Source organism: Ptychodera flava, chromosome 22, assembly GCF_041260155.1.
Source record: "Ptychodera flava strain L36383 chromosome 22, AS_Pfla_20210202, whole genome shotgun sequence".
Taxonomy (NCBI): domain Eukaryota; kingdom Metazoa; phylum Hemichordata; class Enteropneusta; family Ptychoderidae; genus Ptychodera; species Ptychodera flava.
The window spans coordinates 15,240,215-15,263,288 of record NC_091949.1 but is presented as its reverse complement, the minus strand read 5'-3'; the positions used below and the strand labels follow the sequence as shown (position 1 = coordinate 15,263,288).

The window sequence follows — 23,074 nt, the reverse complement described above, 5'->3', positions numbered from 1 at the left end:
ACGGGTGACCATTCTGTACATGACATAAAGATTGATGTGTGACAGATGCCTCATGTGGGACTGTGACCATTTTGGAAACACCTGACACATCTTGGCGTTGTTTTGCCAGAGGTTCATACGTCTTTCCACGGTGAATTTAACTTTGCTGAGTGTATGCTGTGTTAAATGTATATCTGTGTTGTGCTGTTTTGTGTTCGTCACCTGGCTATGTAAATAGGATTTTCTACTTCTTGAATATTGAAGACGGATGGGAATGGGCGTGATTATTTTACGTTGCCATTCACTCCCAACCTCTTCCGTTGTTCATAAAACAACAAGAACAAAACAACAAGCTTAAGAAAAAAATTAATGCCACAATGTGAAGGTACATTTAAAGACCATTGTTATATCCACAATGGAAGTATTTTTTATTCTATGAGAATATTTAATCGTTACAGGACTTCGAGTACAGTTACGTGCCTATGTTTTGAAATGAATACAATGTATCTCGCACAGTGGCGTCGGCATTGCTTTACTTTGGTTTACTTTCGGTTCTTAATATATTCTTTGATTTTCGGATTGTTTCTCACTCTTTCCAAAAGACCTTGTAACTTTGGAAAATTCTTCAAAACGTCCGGCTCGACTTGCTCCATGCCGTCAGCAAAGTTGTAGAACATGATGTCGGCCCATGTTATCTGGGTGAGAGAGAGAGAGAGAGAGAGAGAGAGAGAGAGAGAGAGAGAGAGAGAGAGAGAGAGAGAGAGAGAGAGAGAGAGAGAGAGAGAGGAGAGGGAGAGAGAAAGAGTGACAGAGAGACAGCGAAAGACAGAGACAGAGAGAATGGACAGAGAGATGAGCAGAGAGTTAGGGAGCATTAGTTTTTTACGGGAAGGGGGCCGGGGTCGGTGGAACTTATGCGACAAATGAAATGTAAAAAGCGACCCCTTCCAAATGAAATTACTAAAATTTGACCCCCCAAATTCAACAATTGTAAAATGTGACCCCCAAAATAAATTCATCAGATTTGATTCATTAACCCTTCGCACCCTATGGCTCTGGGCTGAAAAATTAGGCCCATCAAAAGTGTTTGCACGAAAAAGACTTACCCACCCCTATTTTCATGCACAAAAACAGCGACCTCCCCAGATGTCACACTCCGTATCAATAATATCTTAATTGACTTATAATTTCCCATTTGACCTTTGAACTTTCAAAGAATCCTTTTTGAACTGTACAAACAATTACTGGGTGAAATTCCAATATCACATTGATTTTTCAGATCTGCTCTTTCAAATATAATATTCTCGTCACGTACATTTATATCAATTGTCAAACGTTTCAAAGCACAGATTTTAATACCTGGTTTTGTATTGTAATAACATATTAACAGTTTCCTAACATACCACAATGTATAGAGAATCAACATTTTTTGTGAAATTCCAAGATCAAATTTCTTGCACACACATGAACTTGTAATCGCCCTAGTCTAATCAAGTACACTAAAATCAACAATCAAGAGTACATAAATACACAGATTTACTAGTTTTGTATTGGAAAACAATTATTCACAGTTTCCTCATAGATCATCATGTATAATGAATCCAAAATCAAATTTCTTGCTCACACAGGGACAGATAACTACCCTTGTCTGATCAAGTACATTAATATCGATAATCAGGAGTCTATAAATACACAGATTTAGCTAGTTTTTTATTTAAAAGAAATTATTCATAGTTTCCTCATAGACCACTCATAGATTATGTATAGCGGATCAAGCAACATTTCGGTGAAATTCCAAAGTCAATTTTCTCCATAACCCCATACAAACCTATGTAAAATTTGAACTCCCTTCCAATCATTGATTGTAAACTTTGAGCCCCTAAAATATGGTTGCGTAAAAGCAACCCCCCCCCCCGATTTCCACAACAAGTAACAACATACACGTCCTTTATTAGCTTCCGCATGTCTCTCTAACCTTCTCGGCCATGTTTCTTTGAAGGTTGATTAAATACTTATCCCGTCCCTAAATTAAGTATCCAGACTTACCCCGTCTCCAACGAGAAATCCAGTTCCATCCTTATTTTTGGAAAATAAACGCTCCATGTTCGTGAAAGCAGCAGGTATGAGCTTCTCAAATAGTTCTTTACGAACCTCTGCCTGTAAATTATGAAAACAAGCAGACGCTAATAGTTTGATAACAGGTGGTCGTGTGATTTCGTAAAACCTTTGTTTTTCAATGTATGACTGTTGGGAACGTGCCGTGAAAAGCTTCAGTTTGCAAACTTTCGTGGTATAAGTTAAAATGTCGACGTCTCTCACAATTTCACTAAACTTAAGAGTCGTGTCGAAATTAACAGTATGGGCGCCTCTAAAGGTATCAAATGCATTTTGTGAGGGCGTGACTCCGGCACGTCGAAAAGCTACCATTCGGGTACTTTTGTGTTGCCGAGCCAGTATACGGTTCGTGCTATTACACCGACAGCAGTGAGAAAAATAGTAAGAACGAAAATAATATTATCGTCACAATACTTCAACTTTTGACAGTTCCAGGGAAGAGGAAGACTGAAAAACACTTTAAGTTTCTGGAGTTTTCTGTGCACTTTGCATATATTATTTAACAATTTCTGTAGTTACCTTTCTTTCATCGCTTCCATGGGACAGTTCGACCAATTTTGGCGTCAAATCATTCAGAGCATCGCAGAACATGTCGGCCTGGGCTTTCTCCAAGTTGGTTTTCCCGGCAAAACCTATAGAGGGCGCAATGCGTATATCAGATGACACTCTTAAAGTCATTATTTTTATGATGTGTTGATTACTGAACCGACAACTTGGATTTTTGCATATATTGATAAAGATCTTTTGTGTAGTATTTTGGTAAAAAATGGCTAACTAGACTATCTTTTACTTAATATGAAGAGATATACTGAGATGCAAGCCTGGATTTTCATTAAAGCAATGTGAATCATGGATGATTTTTTCAATAAATGTAAAAGAGAAAACTATTTTTTAAACTACACTTATCCTTTAAGTTACAAATATCATTATTGAGAGCATTTAAGAGAAACAAAATTATAAAGCAAAAATTGTGACTTGCTGTGTCTGAAAACTAGCGCAGTTTCCTTTCCAATGTAGAGAATTACCATTGATACATGGAAACATATCATATATATTGTTTAGAAATTCCACTTATCGGAAAGTTTTGTAAGCTTTAGGCTTGTTCTTCTGGGCAAACGATTGAAGAAGGGCGATTTTCATTCTTGTAGATGTTTACCATTGCATCATAATGTACGCATGCGTACTTCTAACGGTGTCTATTGAACTTGCAAACGCAACACCATCGTCCGCTCGCACGGGTCCGTTATTTCGACAACGGTCTCCCAGTGACTGCTGATGTCCGGGAGCATCCAGCTGCCTGGACAAGAGACCTTGGCAAGCGAAGATGGCACAACACATTCTGTGCAACAGCCAATGGCCCTGGCTTAGGCTGCATTCACAAACACCTCTGGAGGAGGGGGATTTCAGGGGGACTTGAAAAAACTTACAACACGCCAGGGGATCTGAAAAAAAAACTGAGGTTGCAAGGGGGGACGACAAAATTTATTGAATATCAAATTCCTTTCCAAATATTTTCTTTCACTTTCATTTCTTGCTATTTCCAATCTCGGCGCGCCCTTCGGACGCAAGTTTTAGTAGGGTATATTAATTATTGATGATCCAAGCAGCCACATTGAGCCGAAAGATTTAGGTTGTCATGATTTCTACGTACCAAACCCCTCTGTTGTTCAAAACTGTCATCTATAATGACTAAAAGTTTCAACTAACCTTTCAATAATAATTTGGAAGATAACTTACTTAATATCATTCTGCCATTGACATACATTGTGTCTAGGTCAGTGTCAAACGTTCATGTCGCAGCATGTACATTTTTATTTTTTGAGGACTTTGACAGAATGCAAACTATTTAGAATAGTGCATAGTGTCATAAATAACAACTGGAAGCTTCAGTTCAATTTGGTAGCTGATAACCTATGCGTCATTTGTAGTTTCCTCATAGCTTACAATATATAGTGAATCAACATTTTCATTGAAATTCCAAAATCAAATTTCTTTCGCATACATGGATGTAGTTGTATCCACTTTAGTTTAATCAAGTACATTAATATCAGTAATAAAGAGTACATAAATACACAGATTTAGCTAGTTTTTGCATTTATAAAAATATATTCACGGTTTCCTCATAATGTATAATGAATCAACATTTCGATGAAATTCGAAATAAAATTTCTTGTACGCATATGCACATATAACTACCCTCTTCTAAGCACGTACAATTATGTCAATTATTCAGGGTCTATATATGCACAAATATTGCACGTTTTTAATTGAGAAAAAAGTATTCACAGTTTTGTCATAGACTCGCATCTATAGTACATCAATATTTTCGGCCAAATTCCAAAAATCAAATTTCTTATACACATGTGCACTTGTAAACACCCAATGCTCATTAAGTTCATTTATGTCAGTTATAAAACATCTATAGATGAACAAATATTGCTAAATTTATACTGAAAAATACGCGTTCGTAGTTTTCTCATAGACTACCATGTATAGCGAATCAACATTATCGATGAAATCTAAAAATAAGATTGTTTGTACACACATACACTTTTCACCTGCCACTTCAAGCAAAATACATTTACATGAATTATCACACACATGTAGAGATATGGCTTGTTTTATGGGGAAAATGTTGATAGTTTACCCAATAGACTCCCGTGTATCATGATTTGATATTTTTGGACTTTGCCTTCCTTGAGGGGACTTCAAAATTATAGCAAGTCAGAAGGGGGGGGGGGTGTTAAACACATTGCGGCTTTGTTAGGGGGTATTCGAAAAATCTGAGAACTTTTTTGGAATATCTCGCCCCTCCCCCCTCCTGCAAAGGTGTTTGTGAACGCAGCCTTAAAATTCAATAATTACATCTTGCGAAATCAACTTACCGAACTCGTTGGCAACGTACCGACCAATGGCAAATGACTGCGACAGCACGACACCTCCCTCTATTTCCAATACCGGGAGTGCTTGATGTGGCATTTCTGCAGTTGATAGAGGGATAAGAAAGAAGGGTTATAAAGACTTTCCATTGGCGCCTGGTTCACCATTCAGTTTTATTTTTTTATCTCCGCTTGTCTGAGGCCGCCCAACGCGTTGCGAAAACGGGTCAGTTTCGTCAGCTGGCGAAATCGGGCTTCACCACAGGCGGCCCAGACGCATTGAGTGTTTCTCACCGTTCCTCTCCTTTTCTTCATGCCCTGACTGATCGGAGTAAATAAAATAAATGATTGTATAACCTAACCTAGCCTCTTGACTCTTTATTTATTTTACAAGGACGTTTATCTCTCCCATATACACATCTTGTACTTAATTAGTCAACCTAATTATGCTAATCCGTGGCTTATCTGGGATTTTATGGGTTGGTCAATAAAAAGTTACTAAAGTTACTTAAAGGGGTTATATGATCACTCGCGTACGAGAAACTACTCTCGCTGCAGCATTCTGGAGTGACTGCAGTCATACCAAACACGAGACTCCGCAAACATTGACAACTGGCTAATCGGCTGTCCTTATCAGCGGATTTGTTGAGTAAGTCGACACTACAGCAGTCCCACCCGTAGTCTTACCATGGAGCTCCATGGTCTGATTTTTTGCTCACGTGTTTACACACGTGGGCATATGTCGCAGCGATGTCTGTGTGTGTGTGTGTCTGTCTGTCTGTCTGTTAGTCTGATATCTCAAAAACGGCTTATCAGAAGCAAATCTGGAGCATTGATTCAGTTAGCAAATGGCAAGAACTGATTAGTTTTCGGTGGGCGCGGCTTGCATACTTTTTGCTCATTTGCATAATTAATGATTTTAGAAAAAACGGATATACATTAAAAACGACTACACACAATTTGATGAGATTTGCTACAAATGTTGATCACACCAAGATATATCAGCAGTCGGAACCATTAAGGGGTTACATGAAAGATAGTTGCTAATTTGCATATTTAATGAACTTTCCTAATTAGGGATATATGTCTGATTTGACTCGATCAAAATCGACCAAACTTGGTATGTATATTAAAGATACTATGATTTAACATTATTGAAAGTCATTATGCGTTTTAACTGCAGCCAATTCCTCATTTACATATTTAATGAACTTTGCTAATTAGGGATATATGTTTGAATCGACTGGACCAAAGTTGATGAATCTTTCTACATGTATTGAAGCTACTATGATACAAAATTTTTTGAAAGTCATTAAGCATTTTTCCTTCAGCCAATTCCCAATTTGCATATTTAATAAACTTTCCCAATTAGGGATATATATCTGAATTAAATTGATTGTAGTTGTTGAAACTTGCTATATACATCAAAGATACTGTGATATAACATTATTGAAAGTCAAAAGACATATTTTTACTTCAGCCAATTCCTAATTTGCATATTAAATGATTTTTCATAATTTGGGATATTTATCTGAATTGACTTGATCAAAATTGATGAAACTTGCTATGTACATTAAAGACACTATAATACAATATTATTGAAAGTCATTAAGGATTTTCTCTTCAGCCAATTCCTAATTTGCATATTTAATGAACTTTCCTAATTAGGGATATATATCTGAATCGACTCGACCAAAGTTGACAAAATTTGCTACTTTTATTGCATATACCATAATACAACAGTATTGAAAATCATTGAGCATTTTTACTTAAGCCAATTCCTAATTTACATATTTAATGAACTTTGCTTATTAGGGATATATACCACCGTCCCTCAACCCACCGGTCTGGAAACGCGACACGTGCGCTATTGTTTAAAGGTATTAATTGCTCTACCGTTGGTACGGAGCGCGTTACGGGTGTAAATGCTTTCTCTGGGACGCCATCAGTAGCGTTTGGCAACATCTTGCGGTGCGGAGTATTTTTATTTATTGTCATGTCTTTGCTCCTCAGGTAACTTTATTACCATAGCCAGGGTTTCTGCTACAACTGAGAAACTGTGTTTATTGAGAGTAATTTCTTTTTAGATTTTCTTCTATGATTTTCCGTGTTTTTCGGTCGAATTTTCGCCCACCAAATTTGACCTCGCTAAGGAAGAGGCACCTTACAGTACGAAAGTTTTCCCCCCTTTCACTTGTAGAAATAAGAATAAATCGAAACGACTTTGGCGTGATCAATCAGTGATGGGGATTTTAAAATTGGTAGTATGCGTTTTTTTGTCGTTTACTCTGTTCTGTTGTAGAAAACGCCCGAGTTTTCGACGATGCATTTGTTGTTAAAAATCAAGGTGGCGGCCACCATACGTCGGCCATGCGTTTTTTGAACAACGAAAATTGCCAATCAACCTGTAAAATTCCCTGTGAATTTGGAATTGCGAGGTGTATACCTTTCCAAACGTTTATTTTCTAGAATCGATTTTCATCCTAACATTACTCGAAATTTATGCTTTCGATGTTTCAGAATGCTGTTGAGTTTGCCGCGACGCCATTTTGAAACTTTGATCGCGCACGTTGGTTCTTCGGTCACGAAGTTTTTTCCTCCCTTCCATGTTTCAATTTAATCCAACTCAGCATATTTCAGTCATTGAACATTAAATTGACGATATTTTACGAACGGTGAGACACTTATTTTGATGATTTTTGTCCGAAACGATCATTTTTGGCATATTGATTTTGTTTGTATCTTTGTTTATCCGTTTTAAGACTTAGGGGTACAGTCGCGTATAGATGTCTAGCGGCAATTCCTTGCAAGCTCAATCTATTTTGGAGGCCAAAAGAGTACGCAACAGCTTTGAAAAGAAATGAATTTTTATGTACAAAGATGTTAAAATAACCTTGAGGCTCCCACCTCAATATCGAAACGTTTGTGTTACAATATCGACAAGTTTATTCAGCAAAATCGCTGTAGTGAATAGCGCAGTGCATTCTGGTCATTTTGGTGGAGGACGGTGTATATACCGAGATTTACTTGATCAAAGTTGGCAAAACATACTATGTACATTGATGATTATACCAGGTTAAAACAATATCAAAAGTAGTTTCACATTTTCATGTCAGCTAATTTACAATTTGCATACCTAATGAGCTTTCACAGCTCGGCATATATGGCTTGAAGGACTTGGCCGACGGTAATTACACTTGCTATGTAAAGTGGTGATACAATGACAGCAGTCAAAGAACTTTAATATTTTTATTTCAGTTTATTACATATTTGTATACTTCATGACCTAATCGGCGGTGATTATTGTTCATTATGTTGATCATAATACTTTCAATGAAGTTGAAAACATGTGGCAAAGGTTCAATTTTACACAACTGCAATATATAATGAAACACGTGAGCATTTTCAGTTCATATCTGGTACTTACGTGTGGGACAGCTGTGGACGGACAGCCGATTAGCCTGTTGGCAATGTTTGCGGAGCAATTAAAGTGGTGTGTGCACAGGTAGGAAATGAGATAAGGACTTGTAGGTAATAAAAAAAGTTATTTGAAATATCATAATCAAAATTAATAAAATAAATAAAATTAACCATTGCACAAAGAACACCATCCCCTCCTCAGGGGACTGGCCGCTGTGGTGGCTCGTATCAGACAAAATATCCCCAACTCGTGTGAGAAATCTGATCCAGGTCCTTGGCGCATGCTTGGAGCTACCAAAAGTCATTCGGTAGCTCCATGGTGTGTGAGATTCTTTTTCTCACACAAGTGATGAAGAACGTTTTGAGCATTCCGAGACACAGTGTACAATGTTTACAAGTTCTGGAAGAAGAGCAGGATCTTGGAAAAATTTCTTTTTCACTGACGTTATATTGTATCTATTCACTGGTAATGGCCAGGGTTACCATTCAAAATTGGATCAATACTTACTCAAGCAATTGGGGGAGCTGGGGGTGTAATAACATTTTTGTCATCCTAAAGAGGGGATCATCAATTTTAAGGGCAAAGGATATTGTAGCGTGGCTTGTTTGTGATGCGGGCAGATTATAGTCGGCTTTGATACGCACGGGCTGGGGTAGAACGCCGGAGTATAAGAGACGGCTACAGGTACACAGAAATACTCTATGTCGTAGTACTTCATTTAGATGAGTAACACAAGTTACACGGTAAAACTTCTATGACCTACACTAGTCGTCAGGGTCACGGTTGAACGTCGTCTCGGGGCGTCGCTGGGAATGTCCGTCTAACATGCAAAAATGCACAGTTTATATTGGGGGAAAATTGCAAAGTCATGGGTCTATAATTTACTGAGAACAATCGGCAAAGTCAAATCGCTCTTGGGTAAGTACAATGTCAAACAGGGATAAAGGTCGTCTAAAGGTCACGAAACGAACACTGGAGATAACGTGCAGGATTACTGTAGGTCGTTACAGTTTAATTCACAGATTAAATTCTGCCAATTGTCAAGCTATGTCACAATATGTAGTGGGTTTTACTTCTTTTGACAGATGCACAGGAAGAATTTGCCGGCCCATCCCCGGCCATAACTGAACGCTCCCTAAAATTACCCATTCAAAACCTTGCTTTCCTTTTGATTGTTTGTCCCCTCTGTCTTATAGATTCAAAAGCCTGTGACGTCATGGGAGAAATGCTATGGTCCGTACTTAATAAATTAATAACATAACCTACGTATCACTAGTTTATCAACTCTTCTGCTCAACAATGTTGCGACATTCCAGGATCGTTGCCATGTATTATAGTATATGCAGCCGATCTTACACCCAGACAACCCCGCCCACCCTTATGTTGTCAGCAGATTCAATGAACTTACTTGGTTTCAACTCTGGCCATTGCTCTTTTTTGATGCGTACGTCTTCAAACTCCTGCCCGGCCAATGCAAAGCCCATTCTGATCGGCTCGGCTCGGCCTCCAATGTCGAAGTAAATCAGCTTATACTTTGGCATGGTGGTTTAGTCGACAAGAAAGTTTGAAATGCTGAAATGCTGGAGATACAACGCGTTTACAGAATTGCGCTGGCAGAACAGGTCACGCTACTGACTCGGCAAACTCGACAGTAATTTACGTAATACTATCTATAGTGTCCCGCGTCACGTGATTCAAAAGGTATATAACGCTATTCAAGAGCCAAGTGTTTGATCTATATGAACACAGTGGGGGGACTGTGACATGAATGTACAGTTATTCTGGTTTAACTGGTTGAATCATAGACCCTCGAGAAATTGTTGAACACAAGTGCGTTCGGCGCCAACACGGTCCACAAACGTGTACAGGCACGAACGTGTATCTACACGATATCACGATTTCAGTCTTTGACATGTATCTACACCACAGGGGCTCATAAGTGGCTATTTAAGTCAATATTACAGCGTTTTTCTTTCTTTTCCAATGTTACAAATAAAGCAGCTGAAGAGCACAACACTTGTGTAGCTGTCTTTTGTCTAGCTTGTATTGGCATATATAGTGCGTCCTCGTAAATTTGACCTTGAGTTCCGTGACCTCTAGCCATGCCTATTTCCTGCCCTGCCCTCGCTATGCTTACTGTACTAATTTCCCGGGTACAGTAAACACAGCGACGTCCATGGCCAGTAGGCATGGCCAGGGGAATTGGCTAGAGGTCATAGTCTCGGTGACCCAGACTCTCTGCTGGGGGCGCTGTCGCTTCCCGGCGGAAGCGACAGCGCCCCCAGCAGAGAGTCTGGGTCACCGAGACTATAGAGGTCACGGAACTAAAGGTCGTATTTACATATGATCACATTCCCCATTGAGGGCGCACTATACATGCCAATACAAGCTACACAAAAGACAGCTACACAAATGTTGTGCTCTTCAGCTGATTTATTTGTAACATTGGAAAAGAAAGAAAAACGCTGTAATATTGATTTAAATAGCCACTTCTGAGCCCCTGTGTCTACACACGTCTATTGGCTCTTAGGCGCAGATCGGCCTTTTAGTAAACAGGTAACCGTAATATAAATGCTCTTCTGTGTGGGTTTGAACTTATCTTTGTTAACTAGTATACATCTAATCCTGTCAATTTAGAACTGCATTGAAACATGGATTTATTTTGAAGTTGACGGTATGTCATATCATGGAGGAAGAAAGAAAGCCTCAATGGTCATGTATGGCTGGATTTGTTTCAGACGACATGTATTATTGTGGCGATTGTCGACGTCACACTATTTACCTTGTAACCATGGACGCACTGAGGACATGTCTATAGGGAGCGTTCTGTTATTATTACTGGGGGTGGGCCAGCAAATTCTTCCTATGCATCACTCAAACGAAGTGAACCCCTCACCCATAGCCCCCAAAATCGATGTCCCCCCTATTGAATACGACACAAATTTCATGACCCCCCTTGCTTGATTAAATATTGATCAAACTTTTAATGATGACACTGGCAATTACCGGTGCATAGATACACCAGATGTGAACTGTAAATGCTCACGTGTTTCATTATATATTGCAGTTATGTGTAAATTTGAACCTTTGCCACATGTTTGCAACTTCATTGAAAGTATTATGATCAACATAATGAACAATATTCACCAATATTCACCATTATAGGTCATTAAGTATTATGCAATTAGCTGAAATAAAAATAATTAATTTCTTTGACTGCTGTCATTGTATCACCACTTTATATAGCAAGTGTAATTGCCTTTGGTCAAGTCCTTCAAACTATACATTTAAACTTTAGAAGCTCTTATGCAAACTATAAATTAGCTGACATGAAAACTTAAGTGCGAAATGACTTCCAATATTGGTATAACCTTGTATAATCATCAATGTACATAGCATGTTATGCCAACTTTGATCAAATAAATCCGAGCATATATCCCTAATTAGGAAGTTAATTACTAATAAATACACAAATTAGGAATTGGCTGAAGCAAAAATGCTTAATGTCTTTCAATAATGTTAGCGTATCTTTAATGTACATAGCAAGTTTCATCAATTTTGGTCATGTAAATTCAAATATATATCACTAATATTAAAAATTTTATTAAATATGCAAATTAGGAGCTTGATGAAGTAAAAATGCTTAATGACTTTCAATAATGTCGTATCATAGTATCTTTAATATACATAGCAAGTTTCGTCAACTTTGGTCTACAGATAAATATCCCTGATTATGAAAGTTCATTAAATATGCAAATAAGGAATTGGCTAAAGTTCAAATGCTTGATGACTTTCAATTATGTTCTATCATAGTATATTTAATGTACATAGCCAGTTTCATCATTTTTGGTCTCGTCAATTCAGATAAATACCCCTAATTAGGAAAGTTCATGAAATGTGCAAATTAGGAATTGGCTCATGTAAAAATGCTTAATGACATTTAATAATGTTCTATCATAGTATCTTTAATGTACATAGCAAGTTTCATAAATTTTGGTCTTGTAACTTCAAATATATATTCTTCATTTCAAAAGGTCATTAAATATGCAAATTAGGATTTGGGTGAAGTAAAATGCTTAATGACTTTCAATAATGTTAAATCATAGTATCTTCAATATGCATACCAAGTTTCGTCAATTTTGATCGAGTAAATTCAGATATATACTCCTAATTAGGAAATTTCATTAAATATGCAAATTAGTGATTATCTTTCACGTCATCCCTTAATAACTTTCACAGCTGATATATCTTGATGTGATAAACATTTGTAGCGAATCTCATCAACTTGTTTCCAGTCGTTGTCAATATATCAGTTTTTTTTCTAAAATCATTAATTATGCAAATGAGCAAAAAGTAAGCAAGCCACACCCACCAAAAACTAATCAGTTCTTGCCATTTGCAAACTGAATCTATGTACCAGATTTGATTCTGATCTGATGAGCCGTTTTTGAGATATTGAGTACACAGACAGACAGACAGACAGACAGACAGACAGACAGACAGACAGACATCGCTGCGACATATGCTCACGTGTGTCAACACGTGAGCAAAAATGACATAAGTGGAAAAGAGATTTTCCCAAGATCCACTCTTCTTCCAAAACTTGTATACAATGTATACTGTCTGAGATTGTTCCAAAAGTTCTTCATCACTTGTGCTGCTGCCAATTTCATGGATTACAACATCATCATCATCTTCCTCGACCAAAAACTCTGAGTCTGACATATGTCACTGCCACTATCTGTATTTTGAACAGTATCCAAATAATTTATGATTTTTCTCTGAGTTTCCATGTTTTTCTGTTCTCTCCTGAGTACATAACAGGTAACTGCTTTGATTTTGTCTCCTTTGTTCCCTTTGGTTGACATTTTGTGAAAAATTAAGTATTTGTCCAGACTTGCCAATTGTTGCTTGGTTTTTCTCGATGGCAGTTACTGGCTGCTGTGGGCCATCCTATGCGATAGCCTACTTCTAGAGTGACAATCTGCAGTTCTCTTTTGATATTTATGCCAACAGACTTGGATCAAGTCCAGTATTTGTTCAGTCCTTGTACATAATGTACATATCGTATACTTCTCAATAGGTATTGAACCAAAACCTACATGGCTACTTCTGTGATCCCTTCCTGGACCACACAGCCTGATTTCTGTTGATGAGGTTGATTGACAACTCTATAACATTCAACTACATTTCCACCAGGCCTCACTTCCTCAGGGAAATTATTCATTTTCGGATAGATGCATTTTTCAGAGGAAGTGTTGCATTTAATTCCATCATATCACCAAAAATACCAGGATTTAAGGTCATTAAGGCGCTCAAATGCGGCCAATTTTGGCAGGCCTAGGTACCCACCGCTCCTGAGGTAAGGAGAAGCAAAAGTGAGCTAATGTTAAAGTGCTTAATCATACATGCTCCCTGGTGGAATACTCCGGCCACAGTTCCATAATGCTACCTGAAGGCTGAGGATACTTTACTATAGTACATACACATATCTTATTTTTATTTTAAGAGTTATAAATACAAAAAGGTGTATTTATGTATTTCTTCCTTATTGCTAATTGACATAAAGAACAAAGTCATTGAAACTTTTCATTTATATTCCAACCTCTGTATTCATTCATCCAAATAAGTTTTGTACATCTTTCTCCTGAAAACCGGTTAGATATCAACAGTAGCTCTATGCAACAGCACAAGGTTAAATCTTTCTGTCTGCCAGGTTTCAGTTTAACTTATAGCTGGCACCAAAGACAGCATTCGCAAACACTTCTGTGGGAGGGTGGTGAGAATCCAAAAAGTTCTCTCAGATTTATTCAGATGCCCTCTAACAAACTAACAATGCGTTCAAATCCCCTTCTGACTTGTTGTAAGTTTGAAATCTTCCTCAAAGGGATTGCACAGAAATTCAAGTGGGTTGCAAAGTTGTTTTACAAGCATTTTGAAGGGTCATGGAATTTCACGCACGCCTTTTTGGGAAGGTCAACATTTTTTTCGCAACTATTAGAAGACAAAATGTGGCAGATATAGTACTTCGTCCAAAAATATCAAATCATTATACATAGGAGTCCATTGGGCACGTTTGCCGATAAAGAACAAGCTATATCTATACATTTATATATGTTTGCTAATTCATGTAAATATACTTTGCTTCAACTGGCCGATAAAAAAGTGCTTGAGTGTACAAAAATTCGATGTTTGGATGGGTCGGTAATGTTGATTCACTATACATGGTAGTCTGTGGTCTATGAAAAAAACTATGGATAAAATTTTTCCGATCTAGCAATATCTGTGCATTTCTAGACGTTTGATAATTGACGTAAATGTACTTGATTAGGATAGAGTGACTACAAGTGCATTATGTGTACAAGGAATTCGAATTTGGAATTTCACCGAAAATGTTTATCCACTACACATGGGAATCTATGACAAAACTGCCAATAATTTTTTTTTATATAAAACTTGCAATATTTGTCCATATATAGACGTAAATAATCGCCATAATTATACTTGATTAGAATAGGGTAGTTACAAGTGCATAAGAGTACAAGAAATTTGATATGAGAATTTAACCGAAAATAATGACTTACTTTAACATTGTAGCCTATGAAAAAAATATGAATATTTTTTTTTACAATACTAAACTAAATCTGTGCTTTTGTATGTGTTTGACAATCAATACAAATGTTTTGATTCAAATAGAATGTTTGAAAGTTCAGATGCGGACAACAATCATGATAGTGCTTTGTACAATCACAAGCCAAACTATAAATGAAGGTAAACATTACAGCTCTTGTCCCTTTTGCAATCACATAAGAAAGGTTTGGAAACAGGATGCCTTCCCTCACCTTTCAGGAAAACTGGACATAATGAACATATTCTTATAAAAGGGACATCAGCTGTACCTTTTGACCAATCATGTATGTTTTGTTCTGTGTATCGACTGCAGTTTCTTGTTCTACTCCCCACAGTATAGGAAAATTCTGTTTGACAAATAATCTATATATGCATGTGTAAAGAGCCTAACCATTGATGACAAATGAACTCAAGTATGGACTTGAATTTAATTTTAAACAATACCAATGCCGACTCAACACATATTGCTTTGCTGGACTTTTCGTCACGCTTGAGGGAGTAGAACAAGAAACTGCAGTGGGTCACCCAAAAATTAGCAAAACGTTATAGCTTAAAATTGACAACCCAACGTCAGTGACAGCTTTGTTTCGAGTCTCCCTTTACTGTAAGTCCCCAAATGCCTTCAATTGCCCCAATTTACCCTTGACATTTTCAAGTCCCCCGTCAATTCTCCCGCCCCTCCAAAGGTGATTGTGAATGCAGCCTTATCATTGCCTTACGTCTGCCGAAGGTTGATACAAACTTTTCATTGCCCTCAGTGAGCTCAATTTACAAGAAGACATAGAGTTGCCAAGGCAAAACGTTCATGTGACAGATACTCAATTTTATTCAGATTTACATGAATTGACTTCAGAGTATGAAATCATGCAGAGAATAATTTTTATTTCCCAGATTATTTTGAACACTGAAACTTATGTTTGTCGGGATGGATACTTATGAAAATAAAGTACCCCCTGTGCAGTCTGAAAAATATACATGCCCCCCTGCAGTTCTCAAATTTAAGGTGACCCCCGGATTTTGCCGGCCCATCCCTGGCCGTAATAACTGAACACTTCCTTAGATTGTTAATTTTAACTGACTTTTTTAGGATGGAAAGTTTCAGTAAAGGTCTACATGTCAATCAAGGACAATTTTCTGATATGCATCTAATTATCATTTTGAGTGGTTGAATTTCACATACTATGGGGTAAGGCGGAAAAAGGGTACTACTGACGAGTAATCCTTGATTAAGCCACGGGGTTCGTCACGGTGATTCAGCAAATTAAAATTCCAGAGGGTCAGAGGGCAGCTAGAGTTGACAGATGGCAAAGGACACGTTCAAAGAACCCTAAAAGGCTTATTTTCGTCTCCGTGGCAGTCTGTGAGTTTCCTCGTGAAGACTTCACTCGGGTGAATGAAAAACAACAAACCGTATGAAATCTTTTCCTAGGGTTTCATTTATGCGGTTAGAGTGACCATAAGGGGTAGTGAACGAATGATATACCTGAACGACATCACACAGAGTGGCTCACTGCTTGTCGATTGTAAAAATAAGGATGGGTACTGTGAAATGCTAGGGGCGCCCTCACCCGATGGGTCTCCCCATATAACAAAAATCTAGCGTATAGCGTCTTCGATAGTTACCAGTAATACAATGCCGACGATCAGTAGTCGATGAAACACTTGCTTATTAAGTTGCCACCTGGTGTGCAAAGAAATCCATCAACAGTCCTGCTCTTGTTGGTGGTATCTGCTCTCTCTCTCTCTCTCTCTCTCTCTCTCTCTCTCTCTCTCCTCTCTCTCTCTCTCTCTCTCTCTCTCTCTCTCTCTCTCTCTCTCTCTCTCTCTCTCCCCCCGAGTCGCAGCAAACCGTCAGAGGAAAAAAAATACACAACGGAACAAAAATAAACGATAGCAAAATCGAAGAGGATATCTTTTAAGATTATTTGGTTACTGTGTTTCATTTGAGATGTGAAGTTATTTATGTCGTTCTGCAGCTCACTGAAATGTGTTGAGGCAAATTGTTGGTGACATCATTCCTTGTATGAGCCATCAATGACGTCTCAAGACACTTATGAAGTTGTTATATCTACAAGGAAGGGGGAGTAGTGGTCTGACGACTGTCATTTTTGCATATTTCTGCTCATAAAACTACATGAATAATTACTGACACGAAACACAAATAACCGAAATATTTGAAAAGATAGTGACTTTGCCCCTTCAAGGACACTTATCTCAATAAACTTGCCACACTTTCACACCAAAGCAGTGAACATTTCAAGTCCATTTGAATACTATTTTATCCATGACGATGACATAGTGATGGCAAAAAGTGAAACTGTGCCATCAAAAGGCCGAAGGATATAAAAAATGTAATCTAAAGAATTATTAACCATAACAAATGCAGGTAGATGAATTTCAGTCTTTTTCAATCTCGTATTGCAAAATCGTCCTCATCACTGGCTCATGCAATTTTCCAGAGATTACAGCGCCCTCCTCACAGGTATGCAACTTGCAAATACAAGAAGTGATGACATCATTCGAGGCAGCGTTTACTAAAGTACTAGCAAAAGATTTGACAGCGTATCAGAATCATGGTGACCCATTGCTCTTACCTTAATCTCGTTTTGCAGTTTCATTCAACACATTTTCGAGTTCTCATTCTTCATTCTTTTGTATTCATCAACTTTGGAATGTGTTTGTGGTACTTTATCCCCACTCAATTTTGATATTAGCTTTTGAGTGTTTTCAAATACTACAATGAAGAAAGAAACTCCTGACATATGAGAAATTTATTTCCATACTGGGTGAGGCTCGCCATTTTCATACGTCACTCTCAGAGTGAAGAACTGGTTAATTTGTAATTGGCCATCATTTCCAAATTTACGCATCACTCCGAGTCTCATTTGGATTTTTCCGGAGATGTCCTACGTAATTTGAATTTTCATGGAAAATTTTCACCTGTGTTTCTACCAACTGTGCACAACGAGTTAAGTTATCATATTTGATTTGCATTCAGAGTATGTACACACTCCTCCTAAGGTCAGAGTGTAAGCCCTCCTTCAAACCTTTTAGATCAGAAAAAAAAGGTTGAGTCTGACCACAGGGAACAGATGAAAGGACCCTGGGGTGGGGAGGAGGTTTTTTGTGTGCAACGGTTTACCTTAATTGATTTTATTAATTTTGACTGTGATATTTCAAATAAAGATTTCAACTCCACACCTTCTGACTGCTTTATATATTACCGACAAGTCCTTATCTCCTCTCCAACTTGTGTATACACCACTGTAATTGCTCCGAAAACATTGCCAACTTGCTAATCCGCTGTCCGTATCAGCGGATTAAGTGATTGAGTCAACACCACAGCCGTCACACACGTAGTAAAATAAGGAAAGGGTTGAAGATCTCAGACACATTGTTACAAAAAACGCAAATCTGAGCAGATATAGAAGTCAATCGAAATTTAACGACTATCAAAAGCATCGCTATACCGATGAACTGTTACATGCCAAAGTACGCTGTCTAAAATAGTCACCTTGAGCCAGAAAACCAACCTACATTTTTGAGTCGGTCATGGTCCGATGTCGTCCGTAAGAGCGGAAGTCGGAAGTAGAACCTTTTGACCTCAAACCTGTTTATTTCCAATCCAGAAGTAAACATATTTCCCATGATGCGTTTGATGTTACATAATGTCAAAGTTAGTACATCATGCTCAAAATGAGCAAAAGTTTTATAAGATCACGCTACACGACTGGTTTTGATCAATCCTACAAAATCAAAACAAGGATTCAATTCCTTTTTTTCACAAAATGTTGCTAACGATGAGTTGGAGAATATAACCAAAAGTTCTGTAAATCCTGCACGGAAAGAGCTGAAGGGCGAGGTATCACGTTTCCTGCCTCTGCATCTACACAAACCTCCTTGGTCAATCGAGGTGGTAGCTTCAACAGCCACAGACAAGGAGAATTTTTCTCCTTGTAGCGAGGCTCAGACAGCATCAACCGAACCGAACACCGCTGCAGGCAGCTCAATATAGATTGATGTCATCGTGTATGCCAGTATTATACACTATCCATATTCAGATATTATTCGATGCCACCATCGTCACCGTACATCTATAGCGTCTATCGTAAACGTAGCACACCGTCATCGACTGTGACTGACTCGTTTGCCCGGCCTCCCCGCTAATACATCAGCGACAATCCGTACCAATGAAGTTCTCACCTACAGGTACTCCAAAAGAACCTCCACAATGTGCACATCGTATCAACAAAACATCTTGAATGGCAAGGAACACGATTAGACTTCCTAATATTAACCCCAGTTATTACCAGGATTACGAATTTACTGACATTTTCTTGCCCGTTCTTGTTTTAAAATGTTAGTGTGTTTTTCACTTCCGCGTCCATGTGTAGACGGACAGCCCTCGCTTCACTTTCCGAGAACAAGATGGATAAAATTATCAACTTTTTATTCAGTTTTTTGTTTGTGTGCTGGTACTGCAAGCACGCCTTTTCAATGAAAACGATTTCATGGTATTTGATACATTGTCTGTGTATTCTGTCTGTAAAAACGTCAGCGGCTGCGTTTAGGTTGTTGCGCGGCACACGCTGACTTTTATATATTTTCGCTGTATTGTTATGCACTTTCCACCAGTATCATTCCTCAAACACGCAACTCAACGACGACAGCACATAATCTGAATGAACTGAAAGGATGGACTTAGCTTTTTAAAGTTCTAGGGTAGGAAAATGTAGTCAGGAACTTAATCTATGTCATTAATGTTGCTGTTCTCCTTCAGGCCGTCCAGATCATGTATTTTAATTTTTTCTGAGCTGTCTCTCCACATGGCTGTTGTTAGTGACTTTTTAACTTTTCTACATTTTCTCTCCTGATCGGTCTGACGGTAGCCTAGTTGATTTCATCACAGATAAGGAGCTTCAATTTCCCTCCACGAGAATAGTTTAAGCGTCCACGGTCGTAGATTTCAGGTTTCCGATTTTTTCCCAATATTTTCTCTCCACAACCGATCGCACCAGGTCGTGGCTGTAAAGTGTTGAATTTTCACGACATTTTCTCAACGACCGTGACTTTCAGGTATTCGACTTCATTTTCTGTCCACGACCGGTTGAGGTAGTGGCCGTAAAGTGTTAAATTTTTCCCGACATTTTCTCAACGATCGGTCATGAGGTTATGGCTTTCAAGCTTTGACTTTTTTCCCCGGTAATTTTTTTCAACGACCGGTCGTGGCTATAATTTTCCCAATGATCGGTCATGAGGTTATGGCTTTCAGGTTTTTACTTTTTTTTCCCGGTAATTTTTCTCCATGACCGATCGTGAGGTCGTGGCTGTAAGTGTAAAGTGTGGAATTTTTGCCAACATTTGTCTACACGACCGGTCGCGAGGTTGTTGCTTTCAGTAATTTCTCTCAATGGCCGGTCACTAGGAAGCTCCTTTACCGTTTATTTATGAATAATAAGTTGTGTACCTTCCTATTTATTTACGAATTCATGAATATTTTAAGCGTCCACTAGTTTTACGGACGACATCGTGACACTGTGTCTGTGATTTTCAACCCTTTCCTTATTTTAATGCGAGTGGGACGGCTGTGGTGTTGACTCAATCACTTAATCCGCTGATACGGACAGCGGATTAGCAAGTTGGCAATGTTTTCGGAGCAATTACAGTGGTGTATACACAAGTTGGAGAGGAGATAAGGACTTGTCGGTAATATAAAGCTGTCAGACGGTGTGGAGTTGAACTCTTTATTTGAAATATCACAGTCAAAATTAATAAAATTACTTGTAGCAATAAAGAAAACAGTCAGACGGTGTGGAGTTGAACTCTTTATTTGAAATATCACAGTCAAAATTAATAAAATCAAATAAGTAAAGCGTTGCACAAAAAACCCTCCCTCCCCACCCCAGGGGACTGATTTCTTCCCCCTATGATCATATTCATAACTTCTACACTAATAATTCTTGCCACGCCCTGTGGCGAAACGTCATACTAATATAGTCTTTACACAACAAAAGGTGGGGCGACTGTCATGGTGTTCAGCTCAGGCATACCTTTCAATGTTTTCATTTATTGGGATGTTAGCTAAAGAATAAAATTTAATCCATCCCGTAAAAACTCAAAAATCTAAATAAATTATTATGTTGCCATGCCTACTGTTTCAGTATAATATCATTCCAAACACAAGTTATCTAACACACTTGAATGCAGTACATTGAATTAGCTGCATGCTATTTTAGCTAAATGGAACTTCAATTAAATGGGCGAGTTTCTGACATAGACACGTTGACCGTTTTTGATGCATAGATATGTTTAAATTGGTTTTATCTTAAAGCAGCGAACACTTTTTGGCTTAGCACGCCTTTAGCTGGCTCATTTCACTCAATTGTGTTGACTATAAAGTGTAAGCCTTGCCAACGCACAATGCATTATATATGGCATGCTTGTCCTCAGCTGCATTGCTGGCACATGAATTGAAGCCCCAACTACAGTGAAGTTGCCATCATCAATACTGGACACTATGTACAGGTTGCACGGATCATGGAGGTACTACCTCCATGCACGGATGAATATAATCCTAGGTATTTGATATAATTTCTTTAGGTTGGAAAGGAAAATGTGAAAAACTGAACAAAAAGGCGGAAAACGTGCCTAATATTACTGCTTATTGAGCTTGGCCAAGATAACCGTTAGAGACCGTGGTAGATCGCATGTAGCTATTATACTATCAAATTATAAAGAAATTGTAAAGAAGTGTTCATGCTGTTCCGAATCGGGATTAAGGGGAACTTCAGACCACAATACGCGTAGATGGAGTAAATATGTAGATCAGGCGACACAGGAATTGACGTTGCGGCTCGAACTTTATTTCCCCAGGTCAGCCTGATGGCTACCTGGGGCAAGTCTTAGCTCCGAGAGCCTGGAGATATGCTTACTCTAAGGCCCCCAAAGTCTGACTCTCAAATTTACAGAATTTACAATACTTTGTCGACAAGAAAACTTGCCAACGCTAGTTTCAAAATGATTAATACGTGTATGCATGAGACATGTCACAAAGCCATTGTTTTAAATCGAAGCTGTGAAAATATGAAAAGCTATACTTGACAGCTACAGTTCTGATAAAAGTTCGACTACTTTGTCTTTCTATTGTCCAACCTTGCGTGAGACATTTCATGCATAATCATAGGAATTCACGAGACACGCGGGTGCCTGGAATGGCGCTGCCATTGAATTTAAACAAAAGAGACTTGAAAATGTAATTTGCCGCGAATTTTGAAGAATTACACCTACGGTAAATCGTGGGAATTCAAGCCCGAGTGGCGAAATGTTGAAATTTGGCGAATTACTAGAATGAAGATTTACAGTAACCGGTACAAATTATAGAAACATGACATCGTTCTTTCTCCCACAAAGGCTTGCCCTCAAGCCTTATAAAAGGTGTCTCAAATATAGATAGAATACAAAAATATTACATTTACACAAAATACACAAGGAAAGTACAGAATTTCAGAAGAATATCAAGTGGAAAGTACATTTTTTTGTAATTAGAAATATGACATCGTTCTTTAAAAATAATCGAATAATATATGTGTTGTAGAAACATGACAATACAACGAAACGTTCGTTATTTCGTCTCACATAAACTGCCTATAGCAAAGCTTTTTTCAATTTTTCACACTTGCATCCTAAAAGCATAAGCAAAATCCGATTATCGAGTTACATGTTTTTCATCTGTCAAAATTTACTCGCAGGAATGACAGCTGTATGTAACTTCAGAACGAATTTTTCAAAGCTTTCCTTGTCGGAGGAGCGGTCCAGACTTTCGCGAAGGATAAGGGTACTACTATCAAATTAATTTTCACAATTGGAAGAACATGGTTTTCCCTTTGTTGCTTTCTGTCTGTGTGTCTGACAGTGCCTCCATTCTGCGTAGCTTCACGGTTTCACGGTCTGTGTGTCTTGCTGTTTCACTTGTTCGTCGGTACCTGCTACTGTTAGTACTCCGGATCTCATTATTTGTTGCAGGCTTTTTGTCACCTACGCATTGTGTGTC

At 38.2% G+C, this 23,074-nt stretch overlaps 1 protein-coding gene across 1 annotated transcript; it reads right to left on the bottom strand.

Moving 5' to 3' along the window:
* Positions 1-365: 365 nt before the first annotated feature.
* LOC139122768 (S-crystallin SL11-like) lies at positions 366-10,216 on the bottom strand. The gene is made up of 5 exons (XM_070688476.1): positions 9,803-10,216; positions 4,980-5,075; positions 2,614-2,726; positions 2,026-2,136; positions 366-674 (listed from the first exon to the last, which is right to left on the bottom strand). Exons 1-5 carry the CDS (start codon positions 9,933-9,935, stop codon positions 522-524), a joined length of 606 nt encoding a protein of 201 aa, XP_070544577.1. The 5' UTR covers positions 9,936-10,216; the 3' UTR covers positions 366-521.
* Positions 10,217-23,074: the final 12,858 nt, after the last annotated feature.